The 16,041-nt window shown below is 40.9% G+C and overlaps 1 protein-coding gene across 4 annotated transcripts in view; it reads left to right on the top strand.

The window, feature by feature from the left end:
- Vps13c (vacuolar protein sorting 13 homolog C) overlaps positions 1 to 16,041 on the top strand; it is a 147,044-nt gene that overhangs the window by 113,333 nt on the left and 17,670 nt on the right. For all 4 annotated transcript variants that reach the window (XM_051197858.1, XM_051197859.1, XM_051197861.1 and 1 more), the window contains 11 exons: positions 64 to 190; positions 1,877 to 2,112; positions 6,373 to 6,514; positions 7,875 to 8,015; positions 8,932 to 9,013; positions 9,163 to 9,232; positions 9,922 to 10,033; positions 10,146 to 10,259; positions 11,509 to 11,648; positions 13,739 to 13,820; positions 15,348 to 15,461. In XM_051197858.1, the coding sequence (XP_051053815.1) occupies positions 64 to 190; positions 1,877 to 2,112; positions 6,373 to 6,514; positions 7,875 to 8,015; positions 8,932 to 9,013; positions 9,163 to 9,232; positions 9,922 to 10,033; positions 10,146 to 10,259; positions 11,509 to 11,648; positions 13,739 to 13,820; positions 15,348 to 15,461 (1,360 nt within the window). The remainder of the gene's footprint in view (positions 1 to 63; positions 191 to 1,876; positions 2,113 to 6,372; positions 6,515 to 7,874; positions 8,016 to 8,931; positions 9,014 to 9,162; positions 9,233 to 9,921; positions 10,034 to 10,145; positions 10,260 to 11,508; positions 11,649 to 13,738; positions 13,821 to 15,347; positions 15,462 to 16,041) is intronic.

Genomic DNA, 16,041 nt, shown 5'->3' on the forward strand with positions numbered 1-16,041 from the left:
CCTAAGACCTTTGTGGTTCTCAAGACCAAGGTGTGCTAATCTTCCCTCTGTCAATCATTTCAGTGGATCCCAGGAGGAATTTGTATTGCTTCCAAGAGAAACTCGACTGTTTGCCTGGGCAGATCCCACTGGCACCAGAAAACTCACATGGAGCTATGCGTCCAACTTTGGGGAGCATGATCTCCTAAAGGTACCATTTGATACGGAAGTGCAGTCTTCACAGGACAAAAGTGAACTGAACTGTTTCTAGAAAGTTAGCCTTGTGCTTTATATTGCAAATAGTTTGTATTAGTTGTTTTTCTGGTTGCTCTGATAAAGTACTGGCAAGGCATCTTTAATGATGAAAAGGATTGTTTGGGCCTTTGTAGTTCAAGGGAACAAAGTCCATCAGGCCGGGTAAGGTGAACAGCTGGTCACATTACATCCAAAGTGAGGGAGCAGACAGCGATGAATGCTGGTACTTGGCTTGTTTTCCCTTTTTATGCAGCCAAGGGCTACAGCTCCTGGAAGGGTGCCATCCACATTTAGGTGTATTTATGCATCTACTCACCTCTATTAGCTTTGTTTAGAAAATCCTTTACATATATGTTCAGAGATTTCTCTCCAAGATGGTTCTAGATCCTATCAAGTTGACAATTAGTATAAATAGTCACATGCTCACCCCTGGTCAACCCTACACACAACCAACTTTTATATACTAGCCTTCCATTCCTTGCCTCCATCCTGTGACTATTTAATGTAAAATGCATGCAGTCTACCTTCACAAACCCCATCTGGTCTTTAACATCCTCAGCACTGTTCAGAAGTGTAAGTACAAGCTCTTCAGAGACTCAGGCTGTCTTATAAATGTAACACTCCACCCCCTGCCAGACAATCATGAAGAAGTTACATATTTCCAACATCCAGTGTTGCATAGTACATATTCCTATTCTAAAGGAGTCTAAAGGGAGGGGATGGAGGGCAAAGCATGGATTGATCACACCCAAACAAGACAGAACCCAGCAGGGAGCAGGTGAAATCCTGCATTTCTGTCTGGCATCTGGGGCTTGTGGAGGAATCACCTGAGATCCAGGGGGCTGTGCAGCCCTGCCCCACCTGCTCTGCTGCCAGCAACAGACATAGCCCCTCGCTCTGAAGCAGCTCCCCTCCACACCTGAAGTTTTTCTCACAGATGTCCCATGGTTCTGACATCTCAGACATCCTGGGATTTCCACTGCAACTTAGGGGTCACCCCCACAGCTTCTTACAATGATCTCTTAGTGGCCTCCTTGCAGGAACTATTCTCCAATTTGGAGATAGTACTGGTTTGAGTAAAGGTTGATCAGTGCCCTGTCAGCACTAGCTAGAAACTCAAACCAGGGTATTACTCTGTCAATGACAGGAAAATTGATGGTTTTGTATATGTGTATATATTCTCATATGGGTGAGGGCATGTGTATGAGTGTATGAGTGCTTGTGCTTATGCATGTAGAACACCAGAATTGATTTCTGGGGTCTTCCTCAATCTTTTCCTACTTTATCAAGACAGGGTCTCTCAATGTGTCTAGTCTAAGTAGCCAGCTTGCCCCAGAATCCTCTGCTTCTGCCTCCCAAGTGCTGGCAAACACCGTTCCCACCTAGCTTTTAAATGGGTTTCAGAGCTGGAAACTTTTGATCTTGCTTGCAGAGCTCTACTTTATTCACTGAGCCATATCCCAAGAGCTGGTGAGTGTTACTATTGCTTCTATGTAAATGCTGGCTTTATGTCAATTAGAACTGGATTTTTTATCTTATAGCCATTCTTTTAAAGCTTTTTTTTAATGTTTCACAGTTATTATATTTAGTTGTAAGTATGAAAATTCCATTTTGGTTTAACTCAAAGTCTTTCTTTCTCCAGGATGAGTGTGGACAGTTTCCATATGATGCAAACATCCAGATACACTGGGTGTCCTTCCTTGATGGGCGTCAGAGGATTCTCCTTTTCACGGATGATGTTGCTTTGGTTTCCAAAGCGCTCCAGGCAGAAGAAATGGAACAGGCTGACCATGAAGTCACCTTGTCTCTCCACAGCCTTGGGCTCTCTCTGGTTAACAATGAAAACAAACAGGAAGTCTCATATGTTGGAATCACCAGGTATATACAAAAGGAGATGAGAAGCTAGGAGTCTTTAAAAGGCCCAGAGTCCATGCATGATACCCAGTTAGTGAGAGTATAAACAGATCCTTGTTCTCATTGTGGCGTATTTACTGAGTAACTCTTCAGGCTGTCAGCTGAGAGGCCCAGAGACACAGTACCCATGTCAGTACCCATGTCATGTGCCTTCACAGTACCCATGTCAGTTGACAGGGAAGAAAGTCAGTCATTTGTTCCTTCCTTCCCTCCTTCCTTTTTTGTTTTAAAAAATGAGTTACAAAGACATTGTGAAATGCTGAAAATAGTACCTGCATCTGCAGTGGACATAATTCATTTTGAGCAGTGGAATTTGGGGAAACTAGCATGCCTTGGGAGAGGTCACTTGTGTTAGAAAGAAGGTTCGTAAGGGAAGCAGTACATACTGTGATATGCATCTGAAAGGTCTGGGGTGTGGGGTTCAAGGACACTAAGATGGATTGTTGAGGGTTAAAAGTTCACAGACAACAGCATGGTGAGGGCATACTCCTAGGAGAGTTCAGACCCCAGCATCCAAGGGTATCATTTTAGTGACTCTGGAGTGGAGTCGGGCTCATATGGCAGAGTCTGGGTCCCTTGTTACAGAGCTCTGGGGGAAGGGGGTAGGTTTCCTAACATGAGCAGCAGCTAAGTGCTCTGATGCCCCAGCAGACAGCCTGGAGGGTGTGGGGAAGGGAATGTGTGGGCACCTGTGAAATGTGTGGCCCTGTGAAAATGTCAGAGCCTTGTACACTTGCTTCCCCAAGTGAGAAATCTAGCTGGAAGTTTGCTAGGGAGAGATTCACTGCACTCAGTAACGTGCCTGCCAGCATGTGATAGGAGCAGGCCAGGCTTACTGTGGCCCGAGCAGCAGTCTGCTCTGGATTCTGTCTAACGGTTATTTAGAACTTTTGCCACCCCTTATTTCCTCTGGTTCTACTTCTGCCGAGAAAATATTTGTCTCCTCTAATCATACTGAGTTTGGGGAAGGACTTATTTGGAGGACAGTTTCCCACAGTGAAACAATCTGTTTAGATGCCTCTCATCTATGAGGAAGTCTTCCCATGTTTCTTGGTTTTATCAGGGAGAGCTATTGGATTTATGTAGCACATAGGTAAACATCGTCAATGACAGTATCAGTAAGCTAAGTAAATTAAAGTATTATAGATTCATATTTACTTTAAGAATACTCTTTAATATACCTTAGCAAAGTATGAATTATAAGCTACATCTAACCCACTGCCTGTTTATGTGTAGCTTTTGATTTCAAACCAAAGTTTTTAATATTGAGAAGATGGGAAATCCATAAGTAATCTTTTATAAGAAGTGAAATTATATGAATTCACAATGTGCAGCCCATGCGTGGCTTTTGGGAACACAGCCCTGTTTATTGTCTTACATGCTTTCTCTCTGTTGCCCTGTGCACTCACATCACCGTGGACATTGTCTTGCTATATTGCTTATTTATTTATTCTTACCACTGGGTACCCATCCTATGAAAACGAAAAGAGTAGACTTTGACTGTCCCTCTTTAGGGCACAGCAGAGTGAGCAATATCTTTGAGAAAGCATTATTTATTGTGTAATGTCATTCATTATAGCTGTGCCAGAAGAAGATGGTATACATTGATGCTTCCAAACTAAGTGTGTTTGCAGGAGAACAGTGGCTAGAAAAGTTAGAAACTTTTAAGACAGACCATCTCACCATAGCACAGGTTTTCACAAAGATATGCACGAATGAGGCTATAGCCAAAGTCAGCTTCTGGGGAACTCATTTGTCAAGTGATTCCAAAGGGAAAACCCTTTGTAGTTGGTCGTGGATGGGCTAGTTGAGCCCATCTGATTACTGCAGCTAAAGAGATGTGTGTGGTGATGATAACTTACTGAAGGCCATTAGCATTTTGGTGAGGACAGTTGTTTAAGGCGTCAAGGACATTAAGAACAACATCAGTCATCTACACAAGGCCAGTAGCACAGATGCATCCCTGGCTGTGGGGAGTCAGCTGATGCTCTTTGCACTAGTCATTGTGCATCTAGGATGTCATTGTGGAGCCTAAAATGACCAATCAGCTTTTAAGTGTAGCTGAGAATATTTTCAAACAGGAGAAGGGCAAATTCTGCTTGATTGAGCTGAAGTCTGAAATACATTGCAACTGGGAACAGAATCTTAGTTGGATAAGTCCATAAAATTCTGAAATGTGAAGTATTTCATGGCTTCTGTTCTTTGTATTATGTGTCAGCAGATATATGGGAAATACTTGAATCTGTTGTATGTTGTCAAATTCAGTCTCACGGGTTATCCACTATGAGTTCTGTGATGTTTTGATGGCAGTGGAAGTTCATTGTCCTGTGTCTTACTACACAGCCATTGAAGGACTTAGCAGTGGAAGCCTCTCACTGAACTCTTTAAATTATGAATCAATAGTAGAATCTTTCAGAAGAGAAAGAATTACCCTCCTGTACTATTCTCATTCTCTAACTGGAACTGGAAATCATCTTTTGCTAAGGAATTGACTGTTTCCATATGAACCCTAATTGACAATAAGAAAGCCAAATAGTGCTTTTATGCAAAATGTAAGTTGTCATAAGCTTATTTCTGTTGGTGTTTATCTCCCGTGCTGTCTTAAGTTAAAAAAAGTCTCCAATCACCATGTGTTTGGAGAGGATATATTTTATATAATAAGCCTTTAGTTTTAGTTGCAGAGACAAGTTTTTCAGGCCTTAACCTATATGTGAAAGAAATGTTTATATTTCAAAACCCACCTGTCCAGTTGAGGAACTTCCATGTAATCCTGTCATTGCAAGTGATTACCTTAAAAGTATTGATAAGTTAAAAGATAAGTATCAGCACAAGAATTTTTTAGAATTTTATATATCAATAAAGAATAAAATAGTTACAGTGTTCTCATAGATTGATGTCAGTACTTGGAAGTAACTGTGAAAATGTTGGTAAGATGTGTGTTATAAATCAGCATGAATATGGGGCTGAAGAGATGGATCCTAGGTTAAGAGTACTTACTGCTCTTGGAAAGAACCCAAGGTAGATTCCCAGCATCCACAAAATCTTTGAACTTCTGCTCCAGAGATATGGTGCCCCCTTCTGGCCTCCATGGGCACTGCACATAGGGACACAGGGTCACATAAATAAACAATATTTTTAAAAATCCACTTGATCATTTGCACTTAATTTGGATAAGTAACAATAATTATGTAAAATGATATCTCCACAAGAATATTTCATAGATTATGTGTTTTAAATTGTGTTTAGTTATTTTTATTTATTTATTTTATATAACCAAGTCCATTTAAATGAAAACAAACATTTATAGACAATATTTGGGAATTTGGGCATCGTTCTTTCCAAACTACTTCCTGCTGGTAAGGGGCGCTGTCATGGGGGATTCTAAGAAGATGCAGAAATCCTGGCTCTAGTCTGTAAGGCTGCTTTGTCCATCTGTTTTGAATGTAGGATCACCTGGTACTCTGTTTCAGGCTGTCTGGCTTGATCAAACCACATTAGTCTGGAAGGAATCCACAGCTTTTCATTTTCTGTGGAAACTAAAATACAAATCGTTTTCCCCAGTAACTTGTCCTTGAACTTAAATTTTGGAGTCAAAGCATTTTTTTTTATTTAATTTATTATTTTACCTTGCTAACACATCCCCCATGGAGGGATAACTGCCTTAACCTAGAGACAGGAGAGGAGCCCTAGTCCCTACTTCACATGACCTGTCAGATCTACATGACCCCAACTGGATGGCATTCCCCTACATATGGAATTGGGGTGGGGGGATAGGAGGGGAGGGTGGTTAGGGTGCATGTGAGAGGGCAGAGAGAATAAAAGGGAGGGAGGGAGAGAGGGAAGGAGAGGGAACTGGGATCAACGTGTTTAGTTTTTTTATATTTTAAATTCCATCAGTTAAAATTTTTATGGAAGATTTGTTTTTTCTTCCCTTGACATTGACAGCATACAATCTCTGGGGCCCTGTAAGAATAAACAGAAATAGTCAGTTGTTTGATTGATGCCACCATGTTGCCATGGGAGATATTTTCCCCTGCCTTGCTCTTTGTGCATCTTTTTAGGCAGGAGAAATTCACTGTTTTAAAAGAATCTCTTGTGCTTGAAATCATGTCTTGTATCAGTGTAGCTTTCATGGGAAATTGATAGCTGGATAAATACAAATGTCAGTAGCAACCCCATGAGAGTATATACTTGTAATTTAACTTCATTTGTGAATTATTTTAGTTCAGGTATTGTTTGGGAGATGAAGCCAAAACAGAAATGGAAGCCATTTAGTCAGAAGCAGATAATGTTACTGGAACAGTCCTATCAGAAGCATCTCGCGTCACAAGGCCGGGGATGGATCAAGCTGGATAGCAATTTTGAGGTATGCCAAAGTGTTGCTTAATGGCTTTGTGGTTCTACAGTTTTGTAGGTTCTTTGTTCTAGGTAATGGTACCAGTAGTAAGTAAACTTTTAATGCCCTGTGTACAGAAGCTAACTTAAAAGTAAATAAGCCTATATTTATTAGGAAAATTGTCAATGTACTTAATCAGAACATAGTTATGAAACCATTTAACTCTGTTCTTCTCTATATTTGTCACATGTTCCACTTGCTGATCATTTCTGTGTGACTTGTTTTCCGTAGGGTTATGGAGATCTTATGATTGTGCAAACAGTTTGTCACATTTTGAGTAACGCCTTCTTCACTTTGATGAATACAGATTGTGATTTTACATATTTCCTTGATGAAAAATATACATGAACTTTGCTGTATTATTTCATCCAGTGTAGATGATTATTGGCTGTGGGTTAGCACCCACAAGTGTGGGTGTGCTCTTCATGAGTCTCACAGAGCCAAAGCATGAAGTCCTCCTTGCTGCACAATGTCTCCAGAAGCTTCCTTGCATTTCTAGATTCTTCGCCTGCAGGCCTAAGCTTCTGCTGTTCTTGTTTTTACCATCTTAGGGTGAAGCCCCCCAGTCATGGGCTCTTCTTATACCCATTGGTGATTGTAGGCTAGATGAAAATTTACATGCCATTAGGTTATACAAAGGCAAGCTCAGCTCCTTTATTAAACTGTTTTGCCCAAGGATTGCCTGGAACTGGTATGGAGAGATGGTCTAGCACTTAAGATCTGGCTGTTCTCGCAGAGGACTGAGGTTCAGTTTCCATCACCTAGTGGCTGCTGACAACCTCCATTAACTCCAGTTCCAGGAGATCTGATGCCCTCTTCTGGCCTCCACAGGCACCTCATGTTTGTGGCACATATTACACATGCATGCAAAACACCTATATACATAAAATAAACCTAAAAAAAATTGCCTGGAATTCGCTATTGCTACTGATTTTTCCTATAAAGCATTGTTAAGTACAATTTCTATAAGTTAAAGCATTCAGAATTCCTAATTTCATAGGAAGTGTTAGAAAGCAGTGCTTTTGCTACAGAAGCCGTGGCTGCAGATGACCTGAAGAGCACTTCTGGTCGGGTGTGGTGGCTCATATATGTGATGTCAGAAGTTTGGAGGCTGAGGCAGGAGGACTGCTGTGAGTTTAAGGATAGCCTAGGCTATAAATTAAAGTGAGACCTGGCCTCAAAGGAAACAGAATAAAGCAAGCTACCTTGGTGAGAGAGAGATGAACGTGTCCTATTTATGCAACATCATGAGTGAACCTGTATTTTAAATGCTGTTAAGTAGCTGCTAGGTGACACCAGCTCATCACAAAAGTGCTTTTGTTCCTTACAGGTCAATTTTGATAAAGTTCCGATGGAAATGCGGCTTCCTGTCCGGTGCCCTATTAAGCGGGACTTCTTATCTGGGATTCAGGTTGAATTTAAGCAGTCTCCTCACCAGAGAAGCTTAAGGGCCCGGTTATACTGGCTCCAGGTAACATTGCCACTTTCAGCTAAACAGACAAACATGGAAATGAGCCTTAATTTATTCTTAGAAATCTGTGATTTGTGTTAAATTATTATCTTCTGGGGTGCAGCTTGAGAAAAGTAGGCATGGTGTGCATGAGACCCCTAGGCCAGTCCTCAGAGCCAAGTTGTAAAAGTAAATTGGCATTTTATTTCTTACAGTTACTGTGTGTGTGTGTGTGTGTGCGTGCGTGCGTGCGTGTGTGTGTGTGTGTGTGTGTGTGTGTGTGTGTGTGTATGTGTGTATGTGTGTTTCCCCTACTCTCACACAGCCTATGGATTCAGCTGCTCACTATCCCAGTCCAAAGCACTGCATGCTATTGAGACTCTCAGTGAGACCATTGGCCTGCCAAGGGTGTTTTCTTACACTAGTATGTTGTTCTTAAACATTCCTTTCAGTTTGTTGTGAGAGCTCCAGTTAACGGGCCTTCTCATGGCAAAGCAGGGCTTTATTAGACCGTGTTTGGGGGTGATTTCTTGCTAGTCCTCCCTTCTCCACCCTCCTCTCCTCTTCTCCCCCACCCTCCCTTTAGTGTCCCTCCACCTCTACCAACTTTTATTTAGGTTACTTTTTTCTCTTTTCCATCCTTTTTAAGTTTTGTATTCACTTCCTACTTACATTTTATTTGAGCCCACAGAGTCAGAATCCGAAGTACAGATATGTCAGTGTGCTGCACAAGGTCAACGCAGCTGAGAGGGTTTTCATTTATTCTTTTCAATGAAGGCATGGCCTCGTGGGGACAAATAACTAGTTTTACATGTAGTGGAGCATAGTGAAGCCACTAATGGCACCTCCTGTGTGCACAGAGGCTTAGTTACCATCTCTGGAGGTGAGAGTTTATGTCTGACTTACTCTAACCAGACCAAATGTTTTGTGCTTCCAGGTTGACAATCAGTTACCGGGCACCATGTTCCCAGTGGCATTTCATCCTGTGGCTCCTCCCAAATCCATTGCTTTAGATTCAGGTAATACATACATACATACATACATAATAAAATAAATAAGAAGCAAAGCAAAGAGAGAACTAGCAACACACTTTCTATAAACGCTCTAGAAGACACCAGTTTGACTGGCAGAGAGGTTGACTCTGCTCCCTTATGTGTGTTTCTTTTAGAGCCCAAACCTTTCATCGATGTGAGTGTGATCACGAGGTTCAATGAGTACAGTCAAGTCTTACAGTTCAAGTGAGTAGAGCTCCACCGTTCCCATCTGGGAATTCAAACAACGACCAGTTTTGAAAATAAATTGTGTTGTCCTTTTGTAGTTTGTTTGTTTGAGAGTGGCTTCTGTATGGAAATTCTTTTCCCATTGAGTATATTGATTTAGTTCGAGGATGATGAATTTTTTTTTTTTTAATACTTAAGCATAGTTTAGTCTGCACATGTTTTAAAATTCAGAATCCCTTTAACCATCTCTGAGTTAGTGAAGTACAGATCTGTGAGCTGCGTTCTTTAAAGCAGGTGCCTTGACGTTTAGGAATCAGGTGGTCTGTCCTATACTGTACTTCTCACTTGTCACCCCTCCTGTGACATGATGAATGTGGGCACTTGGGACTTTTGCTGGTGAGTGCTAGCACAGCAATATTGCTTCGGGTGTGGCTTTCCCTACACGAACAAGTCTCAGCCTAAGGAGACTTTGATCATATTAGCATAATGTTAAGACACAAAGAAGTTAGAACTTACTGTAGTTTGGGGGTGAAAAAATAATCAATTATGTCCATGTTTAGAATTTATTTGTTGAGGCAGGGTCTTACTACATAGCCCTGGTGGTCCTCAAACTCATAGATCTTCATCTGCCCTTGCCTTCTGAGTGCTGGGCTCAAATATGTGCACTACTTCTCATAGCTTAAGCCGTTATATCTGTTTCCCCACAGGTATTTTATGGTTCTCATCCAGGAAATGGCCTTAAAAGTTGATCAGGGATTCCTTGGAGCTGTCATTGCACTGTTTACTCCAGCAACTACTCCTGAAGCTGAAAGAAAACGGGTAACGGTTTTTTACTGTAGTATGTAAAATAAAGAAACTAACTTAGTCACTTTTGAGCTAATTATTATGGTGAGGAAAAAAATTAACTATTTGAAATTTTTTTTTTTTTCAGACAAAGTTAATCCAACAAGATATCGATGCTCTCAACACAGAGTTAATGGAGTCTTCAATGACTGATATGTCGATCCTGAGTTTCTTCGAACATTTCCATATATCTCCTGTTAAGGTTTGTTATTAGATGATGGGTGTGATTGCCTCAGAACCTGTGAAGGGTCTGTATACCAGTGTAGCTTCATTTGTTACATCAGGTATTTGATGGTGTTTCAGTTGACTACTGGTGACAATTAAGACAGTCCTCTGTGACATATGTGCAGCAGTAATTCCCTCAAAGGTACCACTGGAGCGTGTTCTCTGCAGTTGAATTAATAGTCCCTATACTGGGGAAGAAACTGACAGTGGCATTTTTTAATTAAGCGTGGAATGTTCACCAGTGTTTAATGTTTTGGCTGCATTTTGTAGCAACTACCACTGTCTAAACAGAGCTGTGATGGGCGCTATTTGCTGCCATGTGAAAATGCTGAAGTAGGTATTATGCTATTGATATGGTGCTTTTGCTCCTTCCCAAGTGTGATTGTACCTAAGGGAGTGGAAAATTGAATACCTTTCACTTCCCTGACTGTACGTTATGAACCCATTTCCTTTCTCCCTTTTGTTGTTCTTTTCCGCTCGTACCGGGGAAGATGGCTTTTTAGTAAATTCACAAATGCCATCAACTATTACGTGCTGAACTTGTGTAATGGTCCATATTTACAATTAAGTGATGCTTTACAATATTGATGATCCTTTGCATTCTCGGGAACTGTCCACGGCACCATTGGATTTTGTTATATTCACCAGTTTGTTCAGCTAACAGGATATATAAAACAGAGTTGGTACTTTGAACTGTTGTATTAGTTTGGAGGTATCAGGCATTTCCAGAGTTTTAAGTTTAGAAATCACTTTATGTAGTAGATTATATAGTTGTGTAATGGATCATATATATTTTCATTCTAATTAACAAGTGAAGATTAGTTATTATTGGGGTTAATGTTGTTATTGTTAATTGCTTTCCTGAACTGTTTGTCTTAATTAGATAGAAATAGATGCTTAGCCATTGTTTTGCCTGGTGGATTGCTTCTGTGCCAGTGGACAAGTTTTGCTCTTAGGCAGTGATTCCATTTTGCAAAGGATCTGGTCTTCTCCATTTGGATACAAAGGCATTTGTTCACATTAGAAACTTTAATCTTGGATCGGACTGATTTGTTTTATGGAGAGACCAGCAGGAATCGAACATACCTGCGCGGTGTCTGTTCTGTTGTATGTGACTAGGACGTAGGAGGCTTCTTCAGACACCTTTGGTGGTGCCAGCAGATCTAGTCTCGTGTCTACACAGCTTGTTTGGGCTTTTCATGCATTGAATGCTGTTTTTCTTTCAGTTGCATTTGAGTCTGTCTTTGGGTTCCGGAGGTGAGGAATCAGACAAAGAGAAACAGGAAATGATTGCAATCCATTCTGTGAACCTGCTGCTAAAAAGCATTGGTGCCACTCTGACTGATGTGGATGACCTCATATTCAAGTAAGACCCCGTCGAAGCAGGTGCTGGGAACTACCCCTAGCGAGGTGCTTCAGGGTGTCGGTCCTCTCCATTAGTGCAGTTTTAACTTAGAGAATGAATGTGTCTTTCTGCTCATCACTTGAAGAATATGATCTGTATCAAGTTACCCCTGGGCTTTAGGACGAGTAGTATTTTTGGTTGCTCGTGAATATTTAATAAAAGCTGAATTACTCTGAAGTGTACATTATAAACTGACTGTTTTAGTACTGAGTTCTATTTAGAAACATGCAGCATGGGGTGAGATTCCAGTGTGGCATGTAGCAAAGTGCAATGAAAACCCCTTGTTGCACTCAGGAAGATGCTGTGTGTGCATGCCAGCTCCGTGGTATTGGGATAAGCAGTTACCTGAGAGAAAACACCCTTTTAGATTATTCACATGTCACATGTGTGCCAAGTTTCAGAGAAAATGAGGAGAAAAATATGCAATTCAAACTGGAAGACTCGAAAAGTTAAGGGCTGGGGAGAAAGCTCTACTTGTGAAGTGCTTGAGGCCTTGGTTCAGTCCCAGAACCCACACCAAATCCACACCGAATCCAGGTGTGGTGTGTGCTTGTTGTCCCAGTTCAAGGGATGGGAGGAGTTGGGTCACTGGGTCTCACTGCCTAGCAAGTTTAGTCTACTTGGCCTTTTCCAGACCAGTATGGGAGCCTGTCTCAAAAAAAAAAAAAAAAAAAAAAAAAAAAAAAATAATAATAATAATAAAAGGCAGACAACACTTTGGGATATCATACAAAGTTAGCTTCTGGCCCCATATAAACACATAAGTAAAAGAAGTTGTTTTCAAATCTCTAAGTAGAGTTGTCCTTTTTTTTCTTTTCCTTCAGTGAGAAAATCCCAGTGGAAAATACAAGATAGGTTTGAGTACATAAAAGTTAAATACTTGGGCTGAAAATTTAGCACAGTGTTAGAGCTTGTGTGTGTGTGTGTGTGTGTGTGTGCATGGGGGAGGGGTGAATTTAATCTCCACAGCTGAAAAGGAAACAACATCCCCAGCACTTTCCTCAAAACCAAGCTATGGAGTAGGGTGGTGGACAGGACAGGGTAATGGCTCTAGTCTCAGGTATAAACACTGATAGTTAGAGTCAGGAACACAGCAGCCACAGACTGTGGTGGCATCATAGAAAGAAATTGGAGGTGGCAGGCAGGTATGAGAGATGGCCACCATTATTATCAGATACACATACAAATAAAGAGAAGAGCTCAGAACATGAATTAATAATACTAGAGAGGGCTGGATTTGCGAAATGGGTACTTTTTAAAATGCTAGTTTTATGAATGAAAACTTAAGTTGTTTACATACATGCATATCATATACACATAGATATATACACATAGATACCTTCAGGGTTTTTATTGTCAACCATTCAGTAATTTTTGGACATGGGTGTGGTGGGGGGCATTCAGTTATTAAGTGATCCTGAACTGCAACCAAAGAGGTGTCCCCACTGAGTCCCTGGCAACACCCCTTATTATAAAAACCTTGGGCAGATCTGAAAGCAGGGATTGTTCTCTGTGACCCCGCTCTGTGATGGAATGCCACACACACACATCCAAACGCTTGTGGAAATTTTGAAAAAAAATTATATTACAGAAATATAAATACACAGTTCATAATGTTGAGTTTAAAAGTGACATACAGAAGTTTTGTAGCTACATAGAAAAGGAAAGAACAAACCAAAAATGGGAAACAATAAGAAAAAGCTTAACAATTTACCATGTCATTTTATTTTTATTTTATGGCTGTGTGTGTGCCGGAATGGGACCACTTCCTCCTGAGGATAGGACCAGGGCCTCACTCATGCCAGACAAAGACTAACACTGTGTGTGCTACTTCTCCAGCCCTGTGGCTGACTTTTATAAACTGTTTTCCTTTTTGTTTATTTTTAAAAACCTTACATGGAAATTACTGTTTTTGTAACAATTTTGTTACCATAATATTAAGATACCAACTACAAATGAAATGTTACCGGAATGATCTGCTAATGGAAGTTTCTTCCTTTTGACTCAGAATATCATTGTAGGAGCCTAAACTTGTTCCTTGTCTCCCTCAGACTCGCTTATTATGAAATTCGCTATCAGTTTTACAAGAGAGATCAGCTCATGTGGAGTGTTGTCAGACACTACAGTGAACAGGTAATTTCCTGCTACAGTAGCCTGTGAACACACTTCATAAAGTGGGTGGGTGGGAGTGTAGTGTGTGCAGAAATGCTTGTGACTGGCTTCATCTTACTACTTACTCTGTGGCTTTCTTTTCTGTTGTTGGCTGTTTGAGATGTTCTCATGCACTCCAGCCTGGCCTTAAACTTTTGTACCTAAGGCTGTCTTTGAATTCCCAATCTTCCTTTCTCAGTTACCCCAGACCTGGGTGTATAGGCACGTGCCATCGTACTCAGCATTTAGTGGTTTTCTTAAGTGTCTAATTTCAGTTCTTTTTTTTTTTTTTTTTAATGATTTTTACTCTAGTTTAACTTGCTTTTATTTCACTATGATAAATGGAGGCTCAAACATAATTTTATGCTGGTCTTACAATGAACTGATTTCTTTTATTGTAGCCTAGATGTTCATAATAAGAAGGGATTTACGATATTCTTAGTAATTCTGGCTGTTTTCTTTTGAACATTTCATACATGCATATAATGTTTTGACTAAACCCACTACCCCATTTCCTCCCTTCCAATTCCTCCTCAACCCTTTCCCTTCCATGTGCTATTTTTCTCTCCCCCCCCTTTCCCCATTGATTCACTTAGTGATGCCTCTGTGCATGAGTGTGGGACCATCTACTGGAGTGTGGGTAGTGTCTCAGTGGCCACATCTCTGATGAAAACTGACTCCTCTCCCTCCCTCTGTAGCTATCAGTTGCCAGAGTTTCTCAGTGATGGATGGGACTTCATGGACCCTAGCTCAACCCTGTTGGGTTTTGCCTGGTTTGATGTGCAGGTCTTGTGCAGGCAGCTAGTTTCTGTTTCTTTAGCTTGCCTTCCATTATGTACTTTAATATGTTTTCCTCTAGGGCCCCTTTCCCTTTTCAGTGATATCTTTACCATTTCAGGGCATGTAAAATGCAGGCTAGGGGATTCAAGAGGGCTTCTAAGCCAGCTTCTTCCTGTGTCCCAGGTGCTGTGGGAGTTGGGTGTGTAGGCAAGGAAGGAGTGGCATTCTCTGGTATGGTTACCACATGGCACAGCAGGGCTGCATTTCTTTCTATTCTCTGCTGGGAGATCACCCTGGTGGTGCAGGTGGACAATAGGTTCAAACGAGTATACATTTTCCTTGTTTTGCTTACTTTGCTTGTTTTAATTACTAATGACTCCCTATATGATTTAATAATAATAAAATAATAAAGACAGCCAATGGACATTGAATTTTATATTCCTTTATTATGCATGCTCTTCCATACAAGGCCAGTGTAATCTTCCATTTTGCAGCTGGGAAGGTCAAGACTAACAGACCAAGTGACTTGTCAGAGGTCACATGACTGCTAAATGGCTGATGTCTCAAACTTCTAGCAACTTGATTTAAGGCACATAGGATGGGATATCAGGGTTGTAGAGGTGCTGGTGGTTATTGTACGCACTGTCTTTTAACCCCATTTTTCCTGTTGCTCACTAATGTTTCTTTAGCATCTGGAAAGGACTTGGCTGACTGTCTTTTCTTCTTTAGTTCCTGAAGCAGATGTATGTGCTTGTACTGGGCTTAGATGTGCTTGGAAACCCGTTTGGACTCATTAGGGGCCTGTCGGAAGGAGTTGAAGCATTGTTCTATGAGCCTTTCCAGGTACTGGCTTTTTAGTTATGTACATGTGTACAAAAACAGATGCCCCTCAAACAGTGACAACTGTTTGCATTTTAACTGTATATGGCAATGGAATAATGTTCAAATAATTTTTAAAAAGTTTTTGGGTTTTACTTAAAGTACTTTAGGTGACTTTGAAAGAAAGTCTTACATTAAAAAAGGAACACATCTAATGTTTTTCTGGGCATTAAAGTGCACCTGAGTTTTCCGGTCTTCATTGTAAGTGTCTGAGAGTTTGGTGGATTACAGGCTTGTGCTGCCATGGAAAGAAAAGAGTGTGGTCTTATAGGAACCAGCTCTCATTCCACATATCCACCTTTGTCTCAAGAGTCCAGAAGGCCAAAGGCATAAGGTTTTAGGACGACCACGTGGAGAGAATAAGGGAGAGAAAGGAGCCAAACAGTGTAAACCCCGTCCTGTGAGCACAGCTGGTTTTTGCACTCCAGTGGAAGTTTGTACTGGGAAGCCAACTTCATATTGGGTGAAAACTAGTGATTGCCACCTGTGCAATGTTCCTTTTGTTAAATCTGCTGAGATTGAGTGGGTTGAAACTATTTTTAAT

Source organism: Phodopus roborovskii, unplaced genomic scaffold (genome assembly GCF_943737965.1).
Source record: "Phodopus roborovskii unplaced genomic scaffold, PHOROB, whole genome shotgun sequence".
NCBI classification, from domain to species: Eukaryota; Metazoa; Chordata; class Mammalia; order Rodentia; family Cricetidae; genus Phodopus; species Phodopus roborovskii.